Here is a 25,607-nt window from a genome sequence, read left to right on the forward strand (position 1 = left end):
CAGCACTGGGCCCTTGTGGCCAGGAAGCCAATGGGACCTGGGGTGGGTTAGAAGGGGGTGGTCAGTAGGTCAGAGAGGTTCTCCTGCCCCTCTGCTCTGCCCTGGGGAGACCACACCTGGAATCTTGTGTCCAGTTGTGGCCCCTCAGTCCCAGCAGGACAGGGAACTGCTGGAGAGAGTCCAGCGCAGCCACCAAGATGCTGATGGAGTGGAGCATCTCCCGGGTGAGGAAAGGCTGAGGGAGCTGGGGCTCTGGAGCTGGACAAGAGGACACTGAGGGGGGACTCATTCCTGGGGATCAATATGGAAAGGGGGAGTGTCAGGAGGATGGAGCCAGGCTCTTCTGGTGACAACCAGGGACAGGACAAGGGGCAATGGGTGCAAACTGGAACACAGGAGGTTCCACTTAAATACGAGAAGAAACTTCTTCCTGGTGAGGGTGGCAGAGCCTGGCCCAGGCTGCCCAGGGGGTTGTGGAGTCTCCTTCTGTGCAGACATTCCAACCCCCTGGACACCTTCCTGTGGAACCTCAGCTGGGTGTTCCTGCTCCATGGGGGGATTGCACTGGATGAGCTTTCCAGGGCCCTTCAACCCCTGACATTCTGTGACCCGTAGCCTGGCAATAAATGAGCAAAAAAAGACGAGGAAGCAAGGAAAGTGAATGGGTTTTAGCCAGGAAACCTGCCACAAAACTGTCATTTACTGCTGATATTTTAGCATTTCCGCCATGTCACTGTCCTCTCGCCCCGAGCACTGAATAAATGTGAGAGGGAACAGAGTTCATGGGCCGTAAATGTAACAACCCCGCGCACGCTACGGCCCCGATTTACCCTTTGCCATTCGCTTTGGCTGACACCCCGCGCCTGGCGCGGCTGCGGGACCTCCGCGCCGCCAGGGGGCGCGGCGGGGCGGGGCGGGGCCGGGCCGCGGGGTGGGCGGGGCCGGGCCGCGGGGCCGCGCCGGGCGGAGCGGGCGCTGCCATGGACGCGCTGTGCCGGGCCGAGCCGCGGCCCCGCCGGCCCGCCGCCGCCTCCCCGCTGCCCTGGGCCCGCTTCTCCGCATGGCTCGACTGTGTCTGCGTGGTCACCTTCGACCTGGAGCTGGGACAGGCCATGGAGGTGCGGGCAGGGCCGGGGGGGTGAGGGGCTCTGGGCCGGGAGTGTGTGGACCCCGGGCCCGGGCAGGGCTGCGGCTGCGAAGGGCCGGGCGGGGTGTGGGGCAGCGAGCGGGCAGGGGAGGGTGGGGGCTGAGCAGAGATGGGGCGTGATGGGGACAGGGCAGAGCTGGGGGAATGGAGACGGGGAGCGGGCAGGGCTGGGGAACGGCCTGGGGGGGGAGATGGGGCAGAACCAGCGGCAGGAACAGGGACAGGCAAGGGGTGTGCGGGGCTGGGGGCTGGGCAGGACAGGGCCGGGCTGTGCGGGGCCGGGGGCACCAGGACAGCCGGGGTGGGGAGGGGGATGGAGCGAGGCGGGCGGGGGTGGCGGGGAAGGGGTTGGGGAGCCTGGTAGAATCACACAATGTGAGGGGTTGAAGGGCCCTGGAAAGCTCATCCAGTGCAATCCCCCCGGAGCAGGAACACCCAGCTGAGGTTCCACAGGAAGGTGTCCAGGGGTTGGAATGTCTGCACAGAAGGAGACTCCACAACCCCCTGGGCAGCCTGGGCCAGGCTCTGCCACCCTCACCCCAACAAGTTGCTTCTCATAGTCAAGTGGAACCTCCTGTGTTCCAGTTTGCACCCATTGCTCCTTGTCCTGTCACTGGTTGTCACCAGAAGAGCCTGGCTCCATCCTCCTGACACTCCCCCTTTCCATATTGATCCCCAGGAATGAGTCCCCCCTCAGTGTCCTCTTGTCCAGCTCCAGAGCCCCAGCTCCCTCAGCCTTTCCTCACACGGGAGATGCTCCACTCCCTCCAGCATCTTGGTGGCTGCGCTGGACTCTCTGCAGCAGTTCCCTGTCCTGCTGGAACTGAGGGGCCACAACTGGACACAAGATTCCAGATGCGGGGTGAACCTCACTCAGAAACACAGACCCGAGGTGTGGAGTCAGCAGGCGGCAGGAGGGGCTGAAGGGGGTGTCACAGGCCAGGGGTAGGGAAGGAGTGGGGGAGCGCTGGGGCAATTAGGGGGTGCAGTGGAGCGGGGGCCGAGGCGGCTCTGTCCTGACCTGCGGTGTCGGGGGCTCCTCAGGATGTCTGAGGGGCCCGTGGGGGTCACTGGGGGCCAGGGAGCGCGAACTGGGGGCGAAGGGGCTGGAATGCTTTTTCTCTATTCCCAGGCAGACCGCAGTTTGCCTCTGAAAGTGGGTTTGAAGGGAGTGTGATACCCAAGGCTTGTAACGTAACCGAGGGCAAGAGCTGGTTGGTGTTCTAAGAAAATGCAACATAAGGGGACCAGATATGTCTGGGTTGTCCTGAACCAAAGGCATTGTCTCAAATTCCTTGATATTTGTTGTGTAATTGGGGAAAGGACTCCTCACTTTGCCTTTGTGTAGGGAGGTTAATGCTTTTGCAGAGGGTTGAGACTTTCAGTCTTTCAAGTCATGCTGAAGCTCCTGGAGGGAAGGGAGAGCGGCAGAGATCACGTTAGCCTGTTGCCCTTCAGTTTCCTTGAATACTGGACTATGTTTCTCTCCATGAAGCCCAAAAATAAATAAAAAGTCTGCTGCAGAGCTAAGTTTCACGTGCTCCGTAGTCTTTCCTGCAAAACCAGACCCGATATACCCTGCAAAGGATGTGAATACTGGGATAATAATTAGCATTTACAATTTAATGCTTCATAGGTGTGTTTTAATATGTAGCTACAAAGGTGCTTTCTGACCAGTTTTACTAGCTGTCTGGCATTATGAGGAGGGGACTTTGTGATCAAGGTGTGCAGTAACATGGTTTGTTAATCCACGGGAAGGTTGGCTTTTTTTCTTCATTTTCTCCTTTGCCTTTGTAAGTATTGATGGGAAAATGTTTCTCATGTGACATAAATGACCAAGAAGCCTGGGACCATCTCAGCATCTGGAGCCAACGATGACACGGCCACACCGTCGCTTCTCCTTTGGGTGCCCATTGTGGGTTTCTGTCTCTGCGCAAAGGGTTTGGACAAGAACGGGGTCTGTCCTGGCGAGACACCCGGGAGGAAGGCGAGTGGAGGAGAAGCTGCGTGCCAAAGATCCCGTGTTCTGTTCTTCACAGGGCTGGGAAACCAAAAAGGCTCAAGCTGTTGTTGTCTTACAAGGGAATTCCAAGTAAAATCATTTCAGAATTTTGGAAAAGTGTAAATGTCACTGTTGCCAACAGTCAAACAGCATCATTATCTTCCTGCTAATTCCGTTTCCATCTGTTGCCTTGGTTGTTTGGATCCGGATCCTGAGGCTTGTCTCCAAGCAGGTTGATTTCTGCTGCCGGGAAGGGGGAGATTTAGGATTTGGGCTCTCGACTGCGAGTTTCTGGGGTAAAAAATGCATTTGTGGCACCCAGCCCCGGGGGACTTCAGTCCTGGTGAGTCCGCACGGGCAGTTTGCCACGGACACCGCCGGATCGGTGTGGCTGCTGAGATGAGATCCCGCGAGAGCTCTCTGCGGTTTGTGCGTGTGTGTACCTCTCCAAAGGGTGATTTACGCACAGGGGCCGTTCGCACGCCCCGGGATTGCACAGACTGACCGACACCTGGGGAAACTCGCGCTGCCTTGTGCTCGCAGCACGGTGAGCCAAAGGAGGGAACGCTCCGCTCCGAGCTTGCACCGCACTCCTGCGTCGTCACGTCAGGCAGCGTGTGAAGATGCGACGTCCCGAGCGCCGTCCGAGCGCAGGATGTCCCTCCTCGTCCTTTCCTGAAGATGTCTTTTTCCTGGCTTTCGGATTATTTCCAGATAAAGCGTCTCTTTTCTTCCCTTGCTGCCCAGATGTCCGCAGAGGCCATGTTGATCAGTGTGGGCTGTGTGTCCTTGGTGCAGACGGACAGAATGACCCCGGCCCAGGGTGGACTCTGCGGATGCAGCTTCACAGCCCGGAGCTCGTTCAGGGCCTGCTCAGGTGTCCGGCCGTTGCGTGACTTGTGTTCTGTGCAGTTGTTTTGCTGCGTAGATGTGCCACGGGCCTGACATTCAGCGAATGCCACTCTGCCGCGATTTAAATACACGGCAGAAAAGGTGTTACAAAGGAAAACATAGGTTAATGCAGAAATGAGGTATAATTACTGTTTCTGACTCATCCACCAATTTACATTTCTTCAAATAGTCAACTACAGATGGCAAAGCCACCAGGGAGAGAGAAGGAGTGTTTCTGAGACTGTTGTCTCCGGCGAGCGGTCCATGTCCTGCGGAGCTGCCCTCCCCACCGGCCGTTTGCCCTACAGATCCATCCTCCCGCTCCGCAGCGGCCCCGTGCACCGCGGCGCCGGCTCCTCCCTGCCGAGCCCTTCCAAACACAGGCACTTTGTGGAGCTGGGTTACTTCAGAGTCACCAGAAGTCGTGTTCGGGGATGTGCTCCGTGTTGCTATGGCAGCAGCAAGAACTTGGCACCCTCACTGTTATCAACAGCGAAGCTTCAGTGCAAGGATTGGTTTTCAACAACATGTGTCAGCTCCGCGCTCGTTAATTCAGCATTGATGGGAGGGAGAGCTGCAGCACAAGTTGTGACATGATTTAAGCCCTTTTGGGCTCCTTCTGAGATATCCAGGGGCTTTTACAAATAAAAAGTTCCTTATTATTTACGGACATTTGGCTTTTCAGACGTTCTAGTGACTAGGATTCTAACTGGTTTAGATTGGGTTTTTTAATCTTGGAAATATTTTGTGACTTCACCCCTGCCCCAAGCACAGAAGTATGTGTCAGAGTGTTAAACTGAAGGGGAAGCAAAGATCACAGAATTGCAGAACAGTTTGTGCTGAAGGGACCGTCCCAGCCCCCCAGTCCCCCTGCCATGGGCAGGGACATCTGCACCAGCTCAGCGTGCTCAGAGCCCGTCCAGCCTGGCCTGGGATGTCTCAGGATGGTTCATCCACCACCTCTCTGGGAACCTGGGCCAGGCTCTCACCACCCTCAGGCCAACAATTCCTTCCTCATGTCCAGCCTGAATCTCCCTCCTTTAGTTTAAAACCATCACCCCTTGTCCTGTCACAACAGGCCCTGCTCAAAAGCCTGTCCCCATCTTTCTTATGGGCCCTTTTGAGTCCGGAAGAGCTGCACTAAGGTCTGGAGCTCCTGTTCTCCAGCTGACCAGCCCAGCTCTCTCACCTGTCCCCAGCAGAGCTGTTCCAGCCTCGGGTCATTCCTGGGGCTGCTCTGGCCCCTCTCCAGCAGGTCCCTGTGTGTCCTGTGCTGAGGACCCAGAGCTGGCCCAGCACTGCAGGGGGGTCTCAGCAGAGCGGGGCAGAGGGGCAGGATCCCCCAAACCTGCTGCCCGCGCTGCTGGTGACACAACCAGGACTCTGTTGGTTTCGGGGTTGCGAGTGCACATTGCTGGGTCATGTTGAGCTTCTCATCAACCAGCACCCCCAAGTCCTTCTCCTCTGGCCGCTCTCAGCCCGTTCTCCACCCAGCTGGTCTGTGTGATTGGGGTTGCCCCAACCCATGTGCAGGACCTTGCACTTGGCCTTGCTGAACATCTTGAGGTTCGCATGGTCCCACCTCTCCAGGTCCCTTTGAGCTCAACCATCCAGCCAGTTCCTGATTCACGAGTGTCCCGTCCATCAAATCCACCTCTGGTTTGGAGACAGGGCTGTTGTGCGGGGCCGTGTCAGATGCTTTGCACCAGGTTGGTGCTGCAGAAGATCAGGCCTGTTTTTCAAAACCGTGATAAGTGAATTTTTGCATCCATCTGTGTTTCTGTGCTCAGAGAGGAGCGTTTGGGCCCAATTTTTATTTTCAGTTTTTTCCCCAGAATGCTGAGCACACGTCTCCAGGTGAAACATTCGCTTGGCGTACCTTGAAGTTGGACCCAGGAAGCAGCTGGGAGCCATCGGTGTCTGCTTCTGGTCTGACTGATTTGCAGAAAACCCCCCAGAAAGGCAGTAGGAGAATTAAAAGTCTGTCTTGACTCTTGAACTTGGGCTCCGATCATCAGCAAGCGCTGCAGAAAGCACGATGCTGGGAGATTCCCGAGCTTCCCGGTGGATCAGCATCACACGTCTCAGTCTCTGTTCCTGCTCTGTCCATTACTACATGAGAATTAACAAAATAAATGTGTACACAATCATTAAATTGGTCATACCGACAAGAATTCATTCAGTCGCCAAATGTGAAAATCCAGCAAGCAGAGCCGCGTCTTCTCCCGCGGCGTCGCTGTAATTCATCGTTCACGCTGCAGCGTCGGAGGAGCTTTGGTTCCCTCCTCGTGCCTCATGTGCTGCCTCATCGCCGTGGCTCCTAAGTGATCATTTTGCTCTTGTGTTTTTGCAGCTTTCATCTTCCAGAGAAGCTCCAAGCGAGGGCTAATCAGCGCCGTTTTCAATGTTCATTTGGCTCGCTGTCTGAGGCTGATGAGATGACCTTGCCAAGGAATCAGCGGGGAATTGTTGGAGCTTGCTCGCTGAGCTCCCAGCGCTGGCGCGGGGCCACCCTCGCTATTTATACCCGTGTCAGAGAGCCGGGCGCTGAGCTGAGCCCCCGTTCGGGTTCCAGCTGACCCGGAGCCGCGGCGCTGCCCGCCAGCCGCACACGGCTCCCATGGGCACGTCTCCATGTCTCCAGGCATTCAGCACCAGCTCCTTTCTTATTTAAAGCCACCCGCAATTTCTGCATTTCCCGAGCAGCGAGTGCTCAAAAGGCCGTAGAGATTACTTGTCTAGATTTGTATGCATTTGGATTTCTGTCCTCTGCCCGGTGACACATGAAACTCCTTATTGCTGGAGCTGTGTCATTTCCCACTTCTCAGGGTGGTGGTTTCTGTTGCCAGAGGATCTTGCAGTTCTGCCCTTGGCCCTGACCTGAGAACTTTCGCACCGAATTCCCTTTTATTGGATCGCCATAAATGCAGGAGCAGCACCATCGGCGTTCGCAGAGCTCGGCTGCGAACCTGGAGTCCTCAGATGCTTTGACATTCTTGACCACGTCTCTTATCTGAAGCGCTGGCTGATAAACGGGGTGCGACGCGGTTCAGCTGTCGCTGCTGTGCTGACCAAGCGCGAATCTCCCAGCCTGTGCCAGACCCACCTCTTTCTGTACAAAATAAACCTCAGCTTGTCTTTCTAACAACAGATCAAATCAGGGCAGCTAAACCAGAGCTCCAAATCCTGCCAGACTTCTCCCGCTGCCCATTTTCTGCTCTTTGGTGACTGTGTCTGTAGCTGACGAGTCACTCAGGACTATTAAATAAGCATTTTCACCGTGGAGACAAGGCTCTATATCCAAGTGAGCGTCCATATGGCTCGATGTACGTAGGATATGTTGTTTTCAGGTCTCTCCACACAGAACCTTTGTCCGGACCGTTGTCTCTTGGTTCTTGCTGCCCTCTTTCCGCGGTGGGGGCCGCGATCTCCCCCTGCCCTGTCATCCTCCCACGGCTCTTCCTCCCGCACTCATCGCCCCTCTGCGGAACTGCCTCTTCAAAGCTGTTCTTAGTCTGTCCCCACCGTTCTCTTCTCATTTAAAGGCTGTGGAATCTGTTTCCACCTCTCAGCAGCGCACGGTGCCGGCCTTGCTCGCTCCTTCGGGATATTTGGTGGGGTTGGCAAATTGTAAGTGACTTTTTAGCAGGATTTAAAAAAAATCAAAATAAAAAGTGACCCTCCGCCGAACAAAAATCAGAAATATGCAAGTCAAAAACATTATTTTGGGCGACTTTTAAACTCGTATTTATGTGCAGAAATGAATATTAACACTTTCCAGGCGTGGAGTGAGTGTGTCAGCATCGTTTCAAGCGGCACTGCAATACCTGTCGTGCCTGCCCTGGAGCAAGCGGCTCTTTGCAGCCCAGGAGCCACGCGGAGCCGGCGGCTGCAGGTCCCGGGCTGTTTGTTCACCGAGCCATCGACTCGCAACTGGAAATCCCAGTGAGATGAGGCCGTTTGGGCGTCTCCAGATGCGCTGGAATAACTGCAGATTCTGCGCAGGTGGCTGTCGATGGATTTTGAATGGGTCCGTGGCTCTTGTAGGATGTGTTACTTTGGGGAAAATAAGGCACTTAGTGTATGGAGGCGACGTTCTGTACAGAACTCATGAGGGAACAGCGGCGTTAACTTACTGGCTCTCATCTCTTTTGCAGCTGGTGTATCCTCATGACTTCAGGCTAACAGAGAAAGAGGTAATAACTATGGTTTTGCCCCCTGGTTTTAAAGATCCTGCACAGCACCAGTGGAGGTTTCTTACTGTGCCGTTTTCTTTGTTGCAGAAAACCAGTATCTGCTACTTGTCCTTCCCAGACTCCTACTCAGGTAGGTGGCCCCTGCCGGCCTGGCCGCGGCCCGCGGGATGTGCCTGCGTTAGGAACGGGTGGTGACTGAAGGAGCGAGTCATCGGGACCCATGGGATCTTCTACAACTGCAACATCCCCGAGCACCCGGCCCTTAGGTCACAACAAAGAGGCTTCTTGTCGTTTCAATTGCTCGCTGGCTGTAGGATCCGCGATCTCGTGGGCGACGGGACAGTTTCCTGAGAACCTTGTGCACTCACGCTTCACCGTGCCAATCAAATGTAGAAAATCGTCAGGAAGGGTGAACTCCCTGAGGTTTGCAGCTGTCGACTGTCAGCGTTTCTGTGTTTGTGAGTGAAGTGCTCAGTGAAGAGAAATAGATGGGGACAGGATGCTTTCACAGTAGCAGCATTCCCAAAGGTTTTATTTATAGATCAGAAGGGTGGCAATAAGAAATAAGCACATTAATTCATCCTAGTGCCTGTTTCTTTGAGACCGGGTCCTGACTATTCGTTTTCTGCAGCTTTGCCCAGTTTGGTTTTAAGTGTTTTTAAGGATGTACTTTCACTTGTTTCTCAGACACTCAGGCTAAATGTCCCTTTTATTAAAGTAAATTATTTACTAGTAGCAATTTCTTCACAGCACACAGAGCAGCCTTTAGTCTGCTCCGGAGCAGAGCGGCTGCAGACAGTGGCCAGGAGCCGCGTCCTCTCCCCCCTCGCACCTTGCTGCGTTCAGCCTGGTTTTGCTCGGCGAGCTGAGCGTGTTGAGCTGTTTCCGCGCTGCTGACGGCTCGTGCGCCCTCAGCCCCGCTCCTTCTGCCCGTCCCGCCGGTGAGAACCCCGAGAACCTGCCGCTGCTGTGGTTCCTGCGGCACGCAGCATGCATTGGGGCGAGCAGCGCGGCGTGACCTGCGAGGTGACAGTGCCGTGCCCGTCCGGGTCATTTGCTGGAGCCGTTGTGCGGGGGATTGTCAGCACAATCAGCATTTGGATGGTCTCGACCAAGGCTGTTTGTCGGTTTTAGTGTGGTGGGTGAGAAGCGGTGGCTGCAGGTACTCAGGACGGACGGTACCGGCTGATGTCTGCGAGGTTCCCAGCGGTGGCCTGGCCAGGTTCAGCCTAATGCCTCCGGTTCCTGTGTTCAGCTGCGTGTTCTTCCCGCCTTGCACTGTTTTTTGGGGGTTTCTTTATGCTGTTACTCTCCGTTTTCAGTTTTGGATTTTCTTGTAAATCAGCACTGCTGTTGGTGTCAGCATCTCCGATTTAGCCACTTTCCAGCTTTCTCTTGAGTGAAACTCCTCCCTGAGCGTTTGTGATCTCCTCTGTCCCAGGTGGCCTGGGGGACACTCAGTTCAGCTTCCGCCTGCGCCAGTCGGGGGGCCAGAGGACCCCGCACTACGAGGATGGTGGCGAGTACAACAGAGAAGCGCCCCTGACGCTGCAGGTCAGTTGCCTCCTGGTCGCTGCTCAGAGCTGCTGAGCAAACCTCGGTGCCGTTGCCTTAAAAGCCAAATATACTTATGGTTGTTTTTCTCTGCAGGAAATACTCATTTTCTCTGGCTGTGGGACTAGGCAGAAAAGGGGAGAGCTTTCAGCACGGGGGCTTATTGCCACGGTAATACTTTGTAGAGGGCCGTGTTGAGAATCTCAGTTACTCCGAGAGGCAGAACTGAGCCCAGGGGACCTCAGATTAGACCAGTGGTCATGTCTTCCTACAGCAAAAAGATGACGGTGGGACACAGGTGACATCCAGCAGAGTGCACGGCTACCTGTGCAGGTTTCCATGAGACAAGAATCTCCTTGTCCATGGCAAATCAGACGACAGTTCTTTTCATTTGTTGCAGGACCTGTGTATCTATCACCAGCCAGAATAACTGGCATGCCGCAGACCCACACTTCGGCTCGCTGTACACAGCCTGGTTTAACCAAACCCCAGCACTAATATCAGGAGTGGCCGTTAGCTGTGGTTTTTCCATCAGTGAACTGTGTGTTTCATGCAGAGGAGGGATGTGCTGAGCACTGTCGCTTCTTTTAACTGAGCAGATGGCCATCGGATCAGCTTGTCCTCTTCTGCTTTCTCCTTCGAGGCGATGCTTCCTGTGCGTGTGCCTTTTTAACACGTTGCGATCTTTTTGGGATCTGCAGTCCAGGAATGGAGTGCTGGTCTGAGAGGGAGTAGGAGGATGTTTTCTTCCTGAATTCTGGTCTAGGGATTTCTCAGCTTACACATCGTCTTTACTGCTTTGTAGCGATCGGATGCTGCCTCACAGATTCACCTGGCTTTAAAGAAGTAAGGGAAGTCAAACTGCCAAAGTACTGGATTCTGTTGTGGAAAAATTATATTTGGGAAGAGAAAGGTGACGTGACTTAAACTGTGGGGCTTCTAAAAATGACGTTAGGGATGGTGTTTGTGTCCAGCACTGCCGACTGTCCTTCCTCCCGGGCGTCTGTGGGAACGCAGGAGGCTCAGCATATTGGAAATGGTTGCTGGGGGCTTGTATTGCATCCCTTAGCTCTCATGGGTGCTGTGAAGGAAGCACCACTCGGCTTTGTGCTTCATCCTGGGCAAGGTTTGGCTGGGACTGCTGTAAACGCCCGGCTAAAGAGGAACGGAGCGGGTATGGCAGAGGACATCTCTCAGGAGATGGTGTGTGCCTTCCTCAGCAACAGGTTGGCCTCGAGCTGGCAAAGCAAACTGGCACTTGGAGCCCAGCAGTGGCAGCGGGGGATGCCTGGGTGAGCTTAGGGGCTTGACTTAGCTGCTCCTATTAGTGGAAACCTCAATTAACCCTTTCGCTGATGGCCCTGAAGGTAGAATCATAGAATTGTAGAATAGTTTGGGTTATAAGGACCTTCCCAGCTCCCCAGTCCCCCTGCCAAGAGCAGGGACATCTGCAGCAGCTCAGGGTGCTCAGAGCCCGTCCAGCCTGGCCTGGGATGTCTCCAGGGATGGTTCATCCACCACCTCTCTGGGAACCTGGGCCAGGCTCTCACCACCCTCAGGGACAACTATTTCTTCCTCGTATCTGTCCTGAATGTCCCTCCTTTAGTTTCAAACCATCACCCCTTGTCCTATCACAACAGGCCCTGCTCAAAAGTCTGTCCCCATCTTTCTTATGGGCCCCTTTTCAGTCCGGAAAGGCCGCACTAAGGTCTCCTGGAGCTCCTGTTCTCCAGCTGACCAGCCCAGCTCTCTCCCCTGTCCCCAGCAGAGCTGTTCCAGCCTCGGGTCATTCCTGGGGCTGCTCTGGCCCCTCTCCAGCAGGTCCATGTGTGTCCTGTGCTGAGGCCCCAGAGCTGGCCCAGCACTGCAGGGGGGTCTCTGCTGCAGAGAGGGACTGGTGAGAGGTGCCACCCGGAGCCTGGCATTGTGCGGGAGTTCAGCTGTATCTCCTCTCTCTCTGCCTGTTTGCTCAACTCTGGCAGCCCGCTGAGCGCGGGCGACGTTGGTGAGCGGCGGGAGGGCTGTCGCTGTGTCCCAGCAGGAGTGGCGTTGGGTTTTGGTTGGGCTGAAGGGTTTGGTGCCAGCAGCAGCAGGTTTCTCGCTAACAGCACCGTCGTCTCTCTTGCAGCGGGAGGCAGCTCATTACTTCGGCTATGTGTACTTCAGGCAAGTCAAGGACAGCTCCATGAAGAGAGGTTATTTTCAGAAGGTGAGCGCTGAAACCGGATAGCTTGCTACTCCTGACTGGCCCGCAGCTGTGAAAAGGCACCTATCCCCAGCAGTAAACCAGCACCGCTTCCTACGTGACACCCACGGTGTTTCTGCAGGAAACAGCAAAGGTCACGGCCAACGGGAATGTGGGGAAAGTGTAATTCCAAACAAACCGGGATGCGGTTGCCATGGTGCGTTCATCACATGAGCAGTGACCTGCTGTCTGAATCACGAGGTATTCAAACGTTTGCTTCAGGACGTGCTCCAGCGCGGCAGCCAGCGAGGGGATGTACTTCAGGATTGCACCCCGTGCTCCTTAGGCCTCAACCCCACTCCTATTATTGCTTTAATCTTTCTTCTTCAGCAGCCACCTGGGGATGGGGGTCCTGCTGGGCCGATGGCTTCCGACAGCAGCACCGCCGGTACCTCACCAGCCTCGTCTCGCCGTACATTCCATGAGACAGGCGCTGCAAAGAGAATACAAACTGCCTGTTTATTTCAGCACAACAATGCGCAGGGCTTTGTGTTATTCAGACAGATGGGTATGCTGCCCGAGAGCGGAATCTCGGGCTGCATCCAGAAAGGGAAAATACTTCCATCCTAAGTCCATTTTCCTCTTTGGGTCCGTGATGACTCTTTCAGTAGTTTTTTCTCACATGAGGAGTTAAAACACCATCCTCTCGAACAAGTTCACTTGGAACATACGATTTTTAAAGAGGAACGCTTCATTGCAGATCACCTGGGGACCCTGCTGGGAGATGGGGCTGCCGTTCCATCCCAGCTCGGCTTTCTCTTCTCCATCTCTAGGCAGTGACATAGAGGTTCTTTCAGAGAGAAATGCTCATACAGAAATTAGTTCTTCATCCCCACTAAAGCAGAGGATTGATCACCCCAAAAACTGGAGGATTAGGGAAACTGGCCAAGGTGGGACCTGCTGAGCAGTTTTCGTACCAGGCTGAGGTGCTTGCTCGGTGCTGGACGGGCACAGCAGTGGGCATGCTGAATTCCTCAGCCAAGTACATTGTCACCCTTGGATGCTTTTTATTTCCAATGGCAGAGTTTTGTGTTGGAAATGAGGTATTTAAATGACTATTGCAGAAATTTTCACTTAATCAGCATAGTAATGAAAACCCCCCCATGGGGCTGAGGTGGAAAAGTTGTAAAAAACAGTGATATATTTCCCAAAGAAGCATTAGAAAGAAGTCAAAACAATAACAAAAACAGGCATTGCTGGAAACTAATTACCGTTATTTCAAGTTATTTGTTTCAGTTGTCCGCTCCTTTGTGCTTCTCCACCTGCAATAGTTGCTTTGGTCACTTTGAACCCATTGGCAGTTTAGTTTAATTCTTCCTCCAGATGCTGGTTTGCTGGGTCCCAACCTCGCCCTGTGAGCTGCAGGGCAGGACCTGCCAGCTTGCTGGCTCATTTTACAGAAATCCCCTCCCCAGTGTGGACACCCGGGCTCTCCCGCAGCCTCACAGCTCAACAGCAAGAATTCCACCCCTCAAAGTGCTGCTTTTGAGCTCTTTCACGTTCTTCATGTTGTTTTTTCAAGTATCGCCCTCTAGTAAGCAGTGTGAGTATAAGCAGTGTGAGAAACGATCATGTTGGGGCTCTCTGACTGCTAAATATGCCTTTTTTTCAGTCTTTGGTGCTGGTGTCGCGGCTTCCGTACGTGAACTTGTTCCAGTCGTTGCTGCAGCTGATCGCTCCGGAATACTTCGACAAGCTGGAGCCGTGCCTGGAGGCAGGTGAGCGCGCACACCCGGGCAGGGCTCCAGTGCTCACATCTCACAGAGGCTTTATCGGGAGGTTCCTGACAGGCAGCTGAAATAACCCAAATGAGTTCCTTCTGGAACAAACTCCAGCAGGGAGAAACTTGCAGCCAAGTGGTTGGCTTGTCAAAATTATAAACAGCTGTAAAGGATGCGGTAATGGGAAGTGTCTGATAGCATTAATAGACGACACTGTCAGTTTTGCGTACAACGTATTCCCAGAGAGAGGAAAAAACCGCTCATGCTCCATCTCTGTCTAGATCTTTATTGCACTGTTCAGCTGAATCATGGTTTATCAATGGATAACGCACAGTGCGGTGCTGCAGCTGTCGGTCTGGTGTCGGACCTAAACCTGCACAATTATTTGGCGTAGTGCTTGTTTGTAACTAGCCAGGGGGACACATGAACTAGGAACGAGTGATAATTAGGTGGGCAGAACTCACAGACCACTGGGATGAGCTGTATCAGCCTTGGATTAAACTGTTTCCTGTGTTCCTGCACTAGAAACAAGTGATAATTAAATGGGAAGAACTCACAGGAGCAGCGGGATGAGCTGCATTGGCCTCTGCATTAATCTGGTTTCTCTCCATGTCCCTGCAGTGTGCAATGAGATCGATCAGTGGCCGCCGCCTGTGCCAGGACAGACTCTGAACCTCCCGGTGATGGGCGTCGTCATTCAGGTACGTGTTGGTGACGATCGTACTCAGCAGCAGACTGAGGGAGCTGGGACATGGATTCCCTTTTCCTCTGGATGCTAAAGTTGCTGTTTACTCTAGATTGTTTCCTTTATTCCTAACCTCTGTACAATTAGAATGGGTAATGGGGGAACTTTCTCTCGTGCGTGGTTGTTAGGGAAGAAAGCAAAGTGTGTGCCCGTGCTCACTGATCCAGCCCCTGGATAATCTGTTCTTATCTGTAATGCAGGTGCGGATCCCTTCGCGGGTGGATAAGCCGGGATCAAGCCCAGTGAAGCAGTTCAATCAGGAGGTGAGCTGAGCGCGGCGGGACACGGGCAGTGCCGAGCAGGATCTCGAGCAGAGCTGGAGCGTTTGAGCCTCATCCTGCTTGAGGCCACTGCGGCCTGGGATTAGTGCTTCCCGCTGCCCACCTGGTTCGAACTGCACCCTCTCCTGCCTCTGTCTTTCAAAACAGGACTCTCTGCACAGAATTTGTGCTTCGAGTTGTGTGTGTGCATTGTTCGCACAGCTCTTGTTCGTCCTGCCCTGCCTGGGAATTCATACCTAGGTGGGTCTCCACGAGACGCTGCCTTGGTCTTGTGTGGTGGTTTGCAGAATTCGCTGGCTGCGCATCTTTACAGCTTTTATCTAGCTTGGACTTTTTATTCTGGTTTATTTGATCTTTCCCCTTGGGCGTTCCTTTGAATAATGTTGTCATATTTCACAACTTTTGTACCCATATTACCAACACTTCTTGGCTCTGTCTGTACCTTAAGCTCTGCCTTGCACCAGAGGAAACTAGAAAATAAAGGAGCGGATGTGGGAGGTCTTTCACATCTTGAAAAGAAGGGATTCTTGGCTTTCTTCTAGCAAAGGAAATTCATTTGCACCTTGAATATTAATCCAGATCTGGTCGTGGCTCATGCCTCTGTTAACCTTGTTCTTGTCTTTTCGTGCTGCTTGTGGAGGGAGCTGCTTGGTGATGAAGTGGTGAGTTTAGGTGGCGTTTGAGTCAGGATGCTTTCATTGACTAACACTCTTGGCTTTGTTTGCTTGTTTGTGTTCTTCCTCATTTAGAATCTGTTACCAGCCCCAATGGTTCTCCCCAGTATTCACGAACTGGATCTTTTCAGGTGAGAGCCACCATCCTTGCAGCCTTCCCGTCTCCATCTGCTGTCCCCTCTCCCTGCTCGGAGTATCCTATAAATGACAGGCTTAATGAATCACAAATTCCTGCTTTGCAGGGAGTCACTGGGCTTGCAGAGCTTGCGCGGTGTTTAAACCTGTGCACGGTGTTTAAACCTGTGCGCGCTGCCCGTAACACAACCTGCTTCATCCTGTTGAGCCAAACTTTTCAGCATTATAGGTGCTCTTCTAATAGATATCTGCTCTAATCCACATGCGTTTTACTTTGCTAGGCTGAAAAAGCCTACTGAGAGCAATGTCATCAGCAGGTTGCTTTACATTGCTGAATGCGTTTCCTTTAAACATGTATAAAATGGTTGAGAACAGCAGGTGTAAAGACACGTGGGGTACTGTTGTGGGGTGCTAAACGTCAGTCCTAGATTGCGAACTCCCCGACAGAAGCGCATCAGGATAGGTGTACATGCGATAATTGTGCGTGCTCTGCCCTGAGCTCAGTTCTGAGCTCAGCTGGTCGTTCTTCCCCTCGCTCACAGGTGTTTCCAGCCAGTGCTGATTCACGTCCAGATGCTGTGGGAGCTGATGTTACTGGGAGAGCCGATGGTTGTCATGGCACCGTCCCCTACGGTTTCTTCAGAAATGGTTCTGGCCCTTACCAGGTAACGCCTTCAAATTCCGAGATGCGGGTAAGGGTAACGAATTCTGGCGGTATTTCACATCCCCTCTGCTGTGGAATCAGCTGCGTTGGGTTTAGTTTGCCTGTGAAAGCCTGTAAGACAAATCCCATGGCAAGAGAGTCTTGCACGTATTCCAGCGATGGTAGAGAGGAGTAAAAGTGAATGTCCCGTGTTTGGAGACCCGAGGATTCATAGCCCTGAAGAACGTTGTCTCCCCAGCTTCCAACTGTACCTTAGCCAAAAGAAAATTAAAATCCTGGAACTCCTGCACCTCTGGGAGGACAAAACGCTGCTCTGGGACATAAACCTGACACAAACACACCCTCCTGCTCTGCGAAGTCTATATGGCAGCTGTTGTGTGTGTCGTTACAGCTGCCTCGCTCCTCTGCGGTACTGCTGTGACTACCGGCCCTACTTTACCATCCACGACAGCGAATTTAAAGAGTACACCACCAGGACGCAGGCCCCGTAAGTAGCCCGGAGCCCCTTGCTGCACACATGCCGCTGGCTGTGCGGAGGAAACCCCATGGTTAACATCATGCTGCTTTTTTCTTTCCCCTCTTTCTAGGCCAAACATTGTTGTGGGAGTCACAAACCCTTTCTTTATCAAAACCCTCCAGCACTGGCCGCACATTCTTCGGGTTGGGGAGCTCCGAATGTCAGGTGAGGGTGCAACCGAAGTCCTGTGGTGCTGCTCAGCCCCGTGAGAGGTTAGAAGTGATTTTACACGTCTTCGCTCCTGTGAGAGCTGAGAACCCAAAGGGAAGGCCAGACTGACTTGGGCGATGCGCAGGATGAGCACAAACAATGGTGAACGCAAACTGCTGAGAGGAGAACTCACTGCGGTGTTTGTCTGGAGCATTAAGAGAAGGAGAAGTTCTTCCTGGGCAGGAAAGAGAAAGTTCCATAAAGAACAAGAAAGACATGGAGAGACAAACTCCGATTATTACCTATGAAGCCAAGAAAGGTTGAGGCGTTGCTTTTTTGCGATGCCTCCTTAACAGGTTCCCGTTCCAAAATGCCAGCAGGGAAGTGAGCGGGTGAGAAGGCTCATGTCAGGGCTGAGTTAAGGGAGGACATGACTGGAAATGTACAGGTGCAGGACTGGATGTTCTTGAGTGTGAAATCTCTGGTGTGCGTGCGGTGGCCGCGAGGGCAGATTCAGAGCCTGAACTCATCATTTGGTGTCGTTCCACAGGAGACCTGCCCAAGCAAGTCAAGGTGAAGAAGCCAGCGAAACTAAGAACTCTAGACACAAAACCAGGTGAGACCTTTGAGCAGCCATTTAGTTTTATTTGCCCTTCCACGCAGGGGATTTTCCAGGCTTTGCAGGCACGTGAATGTTGCATATGTTATTCTTTGTACCTCAGTAAATCCACATTCTGGTGTTCTCTTCGCACGCTTGATCTGCTCCACGGCAGTGACATTCCCCACCTCATACAGAAAAACTGTACATCTCTGTTCTGAGCTTGAAAAGGCCAATATAAATTAATTGAATAAGTTATTTTAGTGTTGGGAGAACAGCTGCTTCGTTTTCTTGCTTTTATGTTATATATCATACCTGCTTGGCAGATGTGCTGGAAGTCAAGGGAAATTGCTTGATACAGGTGTCTGTCACCGCAGGCCTGGCTCCAGTAAGTTGTGTCACCGTAAGCGCAGCATCAGAAGGTCCTTGAGATAGTTCAGTGTCCTTTAATCCTGCTGTGAGCAATTTTGTAATTTTGAAATTATTTTTAATACCTTTTTTAATTATCCACCCACAGCTGCCAGCGTTTGTGCTGGGAATTTCGGGTCTTATCCCCACGCTATATAATAGCGCCTCCTCCAGATACCAGGGCCAAGATTTGTTTCTGACCTCTGCTTTTTTTCCTGTTTGTTCGTTTGTTCTTCCATCTAGGAATCTATACGTCTTATAAAACATTCCTTCACAAAGACAAAACCCTGATAAAAAGATTACTGAAGGTAAGCAGTTGCTGCTCTGTCCTGCATCCTGTGTGCTATGATGGGCAAACTGTGCTAACAGCTTGGCTTAGACAGACAGAACTCTCCACGAGGAACAGACTTTTTACAGTGTGTAATGATTTAGTCAAGTATACTTGGACATGTTTATCATGCCGGTTTTAAAATGTTTCACTTGATGTTATGGAGTAAATGCTGGCGCTGATGATAACCTAATTCAGAGCAAGCCTTATTACCAAAAGAGTCTAAAAAAACAGATTGCATGTAGTGAAATATGAGTGCTATGTTTAACCAGAGAGTGGAATATGTATTTTTGGGCGGTACAGATTTCCAGACTACTCTGGCCTGGTCACTTAGAGCTGTAGCGTTTGCAAACTGCGCGTCTGTGCGCACCACAGAGGTTTGTGACGCTGGTGTGCTTGCAGGGCATCCAGCGGAAGCGCCCGTCCGAAGTGCAGAGCGCCCTGCTGCGGCGGCACCTCCTGGAGCTCACCCAGAGCTTCATCATTCCCCTGGTGAGTCGAGCGGGGCGCGTCCAGGGCGTCACGGGGGAGACGAACAGATGCTGCAGTGACAAGCTGGCACTTGCCCTCTTTTAATTGCTGGTAGCTGAGCACCTGTAATGGATTCAGAATGTGGCACTTGGTAGAGATGTTTTACTCCGTGGAAAAGAACTAAATGTCTCTTGAATACAAATTCCAGTAATTAGCATAAAAGTCTGCAGGTTGGATATTTATAGAATCATCACAGGATGGTTTGGGTTGGAAGGGACCTTAAAGTTCATCTAATTCCAGCTCCCTGCCACGAGCAGGGACATCTTCAGCAGCTCAGGGTGCTCAGAGCCCGTCCAGCCTGGCCTGGGATGTCTCCAGGATTGGTTCATCCACCACCTCTCTGGGAACTTGAGCCAGGCTCTCACCACCCTCAGGGCAACAATTTCTTCCTCCAACAATCCTTCCTGGATCTCCCCTCCTTTAGTTTAAGACCATCACCCCTTGTCCTGTCGCTACCTGCCCTTTTAAAAGTCCCTCTCCAACTTTTTTTATCAGCCCCTTTAGGTGCTGGAGGCTGCTCTAAGGTCTCCCCGAAGCTTCTCTCTTCCAGCTGACCAGCCCAGCTCTCTCCCCTGTCCCCAGCAGAGCTGTTCCAGCCTCGGGTCATTCCTGGGGCTGCTCTGGCCCCTCTCCAGCAGGTCCCTGTGTGTCCTGTGCTGAGGACCCAGAGCTGGCCCAGCACTGCAGGGGGGTCTCAGCAGAGTGGGGCAGAGGGGCAGCATCCCCCAAACCTGCTGCCCATGTTGCTGGTGACACAACCAGGACTCTGTTGGTTTCGGGGCTCTAAGCGCACGTTACTGGGTCCTGTTGAGCTTCTCATCAACCATCATCCCCAAGCCCTCTCCTGGGGCTGCTCCCCATCCCTGCATCCCCAGCCTGGACTGACACTGGGGGTTGCCCTGACCCACCTGCAGGACCTTGCACTTGGCCTTGCTGAACGTCCTGAGGTTTGCTCAGTCCCACCTCTCCAGCCCGTCCAGGTCCCCCTGGATGGATCCCTTCCCTCCAGCATGTCAAACACACCACACAACGTGGAGTCACTGGCAAATGTGCTGAGAGTGCCCTGATCCCACTGTCCACGTCACCAGCAAAGATGTTAAACAGTGCTGGTCTGTGCCGACCCCTGAGGAACGGCACTTGCACTGCTCTCGCTGGGACATGGAGCCATTGACCACAACTCTTTGAGTGCGACCACCGAGCCAGTTCCTTATCCGCCAAGTGCTCCATCCATCAAATCCACGTCTCTCCGATTTAGAGACAAGGATGTGAGGCAGGACAGTGCCGGGTGCTCTGCACAGCTCCAGGTAGATGACACTGGCTGCTGTTCCCTTACCCCCCAGTGCTGTAAGCCCATCGTAGGAGGCCACATTTGTCAGGCACCGTTTGCCCTCAGTGAAGCCGTGTTGGCCGTCACCAACCACCTCCTCATTTTCCAGATGCCACACTGTGCAGAAAGACAGAACGTTGTTTACTGCAATGTAGGAATAGCTATTCCTGGTTATTTAATTCTAATGCCAACTCTTTGCTCTTTCCAACAGCAAATAAATAGGGAGGGACAGGAGTCCAAAACATTCCTCTTCCCCTCTGAGGCTGGAATCAACCGCCCTGTGGGTGGGAAACCCTCCCTCTGGCGCTGGGAAGCTTTGCTGTCACACTCGGGAGGTCTGTCCACGTGGTGATCACCACCCAAGGCAGAGTTTACGAACACTTTCCTTAAGGCATCCCTGTCTAGTCCCGCTAGGAAGCTGCTGGTGCTCTTTTGGTGACTGTCCCGCTGGCCAAGTTGGGCTCCTCCACTTTCTTCCCTGCGTTCTCTTAGGAGGTGGCAGCTGGGGGGGCAGAGCATCTGCTCAGATCCCAGCCCTCCTGCCAGCTGCTGCTTGCAGCACAGTTCTGTGACCTAAACCTGCTGGGAAACAAGCTGGAACGCTTAGACTGGTGTAAAATCACAGTGTCACAGTATGTTTGGGATTGGAAAACCAGAGAGTAGGAGGCTGTTGATTGTGCCTGCGATGTACTGGAGGAAACCATCACACTCGGTGACCGCGCAAAAGGCTCCTCAGTTGTTGTAACTTTTGTTTATTGTACTATTTTTGTTTCTTTTTAGGAACATTATATTGCAAGCCTGATGCCCCTGCAGAGAGCCATTACTCCATGGAAGGTATGTTCAACTTTCCAGTCGCTTCTGCTTTCCTGGGACTGCAGGGATTGGGAATAGTTGTGCCATATGCTGATCACATATTCTAATCCTCTGCGTGAACTTTCCTCATTGAAGGAAGAGGGTTGTTACTCAGTAAATACAAAAAAAGTTGGAAAGAACCATTGGGACAGATGCTGCCTGTTTGCAGCAAGCTCAGCTATTGTGAATTTAATTTGAATTTTACCAGCAAGGCTGTTTAAGGTGTTCACGGACTTTTGGTTCTCATAGTTAGTGAGTCTGCCTCGTGCAGCCTGTTCCTTTGTAAATACAGAACCCATTTTCCCCTGGTTTCTTTTGGGTGCTGTGCAATATGGTCCTTCTGTTGTGCAGAATCCTCCCCAGATTCGTCCTTTCCGTCAGGAAGATTTCATGAAGACCCTGGAGCACGCTGGTCCCCAGCTCACCTGTGTGCTTAAGGGGGACTGGTTGGGTCTCTACAGGTAAGACTTTGGTAATTACTTCTCTTATCCCCTTAACAGCTGGTGCAGGTTATAATGAACATCACATTCTGGTAGGATTGGGAGGAAAAATGGAATTCCAGGGCAGAGACTGGTCACCTGAAAAACTTATACCTATGAAGAACTGATTAATTAGTAATGGTCTGGAAGAGGAAATAATAGAATCATAGAATTGTTTTGGTTGGAAAAGACTTTCAAGCTCACCGAGTCCAACCGTTACCCCACCCCTGGCACTGCCCCATGTCCTGAGAACCTCATCTCCATGTCTGCAACTGCCTGAAAGGAGCTTGGAGCCAGGGGGGTCGGGCTCTGCTCCCCAGGAACAAGCGCCAGGAGCAGAGGAAACGGCCTCAAGTTGCGCCAGGGGAGGTTGAGGTTGGATGTGGAAACAATTTCTTCCCCAAAGGGCTGTGGGGCATTGGAACAGGCTGCCCAGGGCAGTGCTGGAGTCACCATCCCTGGAGGGCTGGACAGACAGACATGAGGTTCTCAGGACATGGGGCAGGGACAGGGTTTAACAGTTGGATTCCATGTTCTCAAAGGTCTTTTCCAACCAAAGCGATTCTCCCATTCTCAGTGTCACCTCTCTTTCTGCAGGCGTTTCTTCAAGTCTCCCAATTTTGATGGCTGGTATCGTCAGAGGCACAAGGAGATGACCCAGAAGCTGGAGGCCCTGCACTTGGAGGCCATCTGCGAAGCGGTACGCGCCAGCTGCACGGCAAAACCAACACCAGACTTGCCAGGCCTGGCGCCTGGGAGCTGACATCTCTGCTGCCCTGGATGATGGTTGTCACATCTCAACTCTGCGTTGATGGGTGGGGACAGAGCTTTGTGCCCTCGGGAATCACAGCTCCGCCTCATGTCCGTGCACGGGGAAAGCGGCACATGTGGGGGACAGGAACATGAGCACCTCAGCTCCCCATCCTTGTCAGCCCATGCAGGTCCTGCTCCTGCAGCTTTTATCAGCTGCTTTTCATTCCTCCAGCCACTCCAAGCCAACAGAGCGCCAGACAAAGCGTCACCTGCTGCTGGCTCCCCTAACGCCTGATGAAAATAGGAGTTGCAGTGGCTGCTGCTACAATTTACTCACCTGAGCCGCTGCTGCCTGGTTGCAGGAGCTCTGACATCCAGCCCGGGTGCATCTTCAGCTGCAGCGCTCGCTGTGCTGTTCAGCGGTGCAGATCCTCCAGCGCAGGGTGGGGAATGCCACAGCTGCCTCCTTTTGTATCAGTAACAGGCCTGATTCTGGCAAATCGATGTAAACGGTGAGCACAGCACGAGGTTCCCGGTGCTGAGTGGAGGGCAGCCCGGCACTGCTGTGTGTTACTGCGCCTTCCCTCGGCTCCTCTGCAGGCAGGAGCTGGGTGCTGGCAGGGGCAGAGGAATGGGGAGAGCTCCGCCTTGCTCATTTAGGCTCAAGCGCAGCGAGCAGAGTTGTGAAAGAGGATGAGAAACCTCCTCCTTGCTTTTATTTCAGGCTTTGCTTAGGGGTGTCTCTTTGGGAAAGGCTTCTGTAAAGAAGAAATGTCCCTGAAGAAAGCTGTTCTCTTTCTTTAGAACATCGTGGCCTGGATGAAGGACAAGTCTGAGGTGGAGATTGTAGACCTGGTGCTAAAACTTCGTGAGAAGCTGGTAAGTTCTCCTCCCTCATTCCTATGGGTCTGTATCGCTGTGGCAGGGAGAGACCAGGCACAGGGATCACACTTGTTGCTTAGAAGACTTTGCTCTTGCTCCCCGATTTGAAGAACTGGCAAACCGGGCAGTCACGAAACCTTAGTGTTCGCATAGAAAAGGATTCAAAGTTCTGACTCTTTTCATCTCCCCAAGGCTCAGGTGGCAGGTTCCTCTCTGTTGTCTTGTACCCTGAAGTAAAGAGACAACGTGAAGTTTGTTCCATCAAAGGCAAAGAGAACGTGGAAGCGACACGAAGCTCCTCTGTCTCCCTGCAGGTCCGAGCGCGGTGCCAGCACCTGCCCGTGAAGGAGGAGACGCTGCAGCGCGTGGGTCTGTACATCGAGACCATCATCGGGTCCCTGCCGGAGGATCTCCAGGCCGTGCTGCACCACCACTGAGCGCCGCCCGGGGCGCTGGAGAAGGAGGCGCCTCCCCCCGCTCCGAGCTCTGGGCAGCTGCAGTTGCGTTTGGAAAGGAAGGTTCTCCACGATGCAGCCAGCGTGGCCGGATCTGGACCTCGCTCACAACCGCGTGTGGGTTTGAGCACACGTGGGTCAGAACTGTGGCAGAAATGGGGAACCACGTGCACTATTCTCTGTCTAGTCCTGCTTTGAGGAGCCGGCTTAGGGGACTGTAAAGGACAAAGCGTTCCCTGGGTGGCCGCTGTGGGTCAGAATGCGCAGCCAGGCTGCTGAGAGCGTGGGGTGGGCTGTGCAGAACGGGAGCTGCCCGTGTATCCACGTCCATCTTTGTCTAGAGCTTGGGCGCTCAAAATGTCCGTGGCACCGTCCTGCCTGGAAGAAGCGGGAGCAGCGCTGTAGGGGGGAGTTGTTTCCCGGGGAGCTCCTGATGATAACAGGAGGGATGTTGGTCCCCCCCACACAAACGATGTGAAAAAATAGCCAGGGCCCATTCAGCAGCCTGACTCACGCTGCAAGAGCCTCGGCGGGGCGGGAGTGGGAGGACGAATTGCTGGACGCGGAATGCTGTTGTTTTTCCCCAAGGCAGAGACAGAGAAGAAGGGGCTGGTGCCTCTGAGGGAGCAGCGCTCTCCGGAGATCGCGGCGGGGTGCTGTGCGAGCGGCAGGAGCTGCTGGAGCTGCGCAGAGAGGAGCTGGCCTCCAAATGTAATTTATTCTGCTTGAAAAAATCAAGTTTGCGTGCTCTAATAACGTATGAGGGAGCTGGAGCTCTGCCTTGGGCCATGAGGCATCTAATGCGATCAGCCCACTCACTGATAAAACATGGTGGAGAACCTGATTCTTGCAGCTGGTGTCAGCCCGGCCGGGAGCTGGTGGGGGACGCGGGTCCCGCTGGGCGCTCGCCCTGCGCTGGGGGCGGTGGGAGCAACCTCTCCAGCCCTCCCCAAGCTTGATCCCACCACATCCCAGCCTCCAGCTTGGCCATTCTGCTCCCATTCACCCCCTGGGAGAGAGACACGCGTGGGAGCTGCGGGGCTGAGCGCAGGGAGGGCTCGGGGCTCTGCCAGCGCCTCTGCGGCCGTTTCCTCGGCCTGAGAGCGGATCCGCCCGCTGCCGTGGCATCCCCAGCAGTCCCTGTGCCGGGATGGACGCTGTGCTGTGTCCCCATCCCAGGATGGACGCTGTGCTGTGTCCCCAGCTGTCCCTGTCCCACGATGGACGCTGTGCTGTGTCCCCATCCCAGGATGGACGCTGTGCTGTGTCCACAGCTGTCCCTGTGCCAGGATGGACACTGTGCGGTGTCCCCATCCCAGGATGGACACTGTGCTGTGTCCCCAGCTGTCCCTGTCCCAGGATGGACACTGTGCTGTGTCCCTGTCCCAGGATGGACGCTGTGCTGTGTCCCCAGCTGTCCCTGTCCCAGGATGGACACTGTGCTGTGTCCCCATCCCAGGATGGACGCTGTGCTGTGTCCCCAGCTGTCCCTGTCCCACGATGGACACTGTGCTGTGTCCCCAGCCGTCCCTGTCCCACGATGGACACTGTGCTGTGTCCCCATCCCAGGATGGACACTGTGCTGTGTCCCCAGTGGTCCCTGTGCCGGGATGGACACTGTGCTGTGTCCCCAGTGGTCCCTGTGCCGGGATGGACACTGTGCTGTGTCCCTCTCCCCGGATGGACGCTGTGCTGTGTCCCCATCCCAGGATGGACGCTGTGCTGTGTCCCCAGTGGTCCCTGTCCCAGGATGGACACTGTGCTGTGTCCCTGTCCCCGGATGGACACTGTGCGGTGTCCCCAGCTGTCCCTGTCCCAGGATGGACGCTGTGCTGTGTCCCTGTCCCCGGATGGACACTGTGCTGTGTCCCTGTTCCAGGATGGACACTGTGCTGTGTCCCTGTCCCCGGATGGACGCTGTGCTGTGTCCCCAGCTGTCCCTGTCCCCGGATGGACGCTGTGCTGTGTCCCCAGTGGTCCCTGTCCCAGGATGGACACTGTGCTGTGTCCCCTGCTGTCCCTGTCCCCGGATGGACGCTGTGCTGTCCCCCGCTGTCCCTGCCTGTTGCCTC

At 53.8% G+C, this 25,607-nt stretch overlaps 1 protein-coding gene across 1 annotated transcript; it reads left to right on the forward strand.

Annotated features, from left to right (window-relative positions):
- The first annotated feature begins 954 nt into the window (after window positions 1-954).
- Window positions 955-24,976, forward strand: DENND6B (DENN domain containing 6B). Its single transcript, XM_082043182.1, has 21 exons — window positions 955-1,118; window positions 8,198-8,236; window positions 8,324-8,366; window positions 9,678-9,790; window positions 11,919-11,999; window positions 13,648-13,753; window positions 14,378-14,457; window positions 14,702-14,764; window positions 15,532-15,587; window positions 16,134-16,256; window positions 16,647-16,742; window positions 16,843-16,937; window positions 17,473-17,538; window positions 18,172-18,236; window positions 18,659-18,748; window positions 20,895-20,948; window positions 21,318-21,427; window positions 22,043-22,145; window positions 23,003-23,077; window positions 23,395-24,699; window positions 24,880-24,976. Exons 1-20 carry the CDS (start codon window positions 981-983, stop codon window positions 23,515-23,517), a joined length of 1,719 nt encoding a protein of 572 aa, XP_081899308.1. The 5' UTR covers window positions 955-980; the 3' UTR covers window positions 23,518-24,699; window positions 24,880-24,976.
- Window positions 24,977-25,607: the final 631 nt, after the last annotated feature.

Source organism: Streptopelia decaocto, assembly GCF_964273445.1.
Source record: "Streptopelia decaocto genome assembly, chromosome: 1".
NCBI classification, from domain to species: domain Eukaryota; kingdom Metazoa; phylum Chordata; class Aves; order Columbiformes; family Columbidae; genus Streptopelia; species Streptopelia decaocto.

Excerpts from the sequence above, each read along its gene's own strand:
- DENND6B (XM_082043182.1), top strand. The coding sequence starts at position 981 with ATGGACGCGCTGTGCCGGGCCGAGCCGCGGCCCCGCCGGCCCGCCGCC. Across the intron at positions 14,765-15,531 it reads TGAAGCAGTTCAATCAGGAG|AATCTGTTACCAGCCCCAAT; the intron begins GTGAGCTGAGCG and ends TTCCTCATTTAG. Across the intron at positions 16,257-16,646 it reads ATGGTTCTGGCCCTTACCAG|CTGCCTCGCTCCTCTGCGGT; the intron begins GTAACGCCTTCA and ends GTGTCGTTACAG.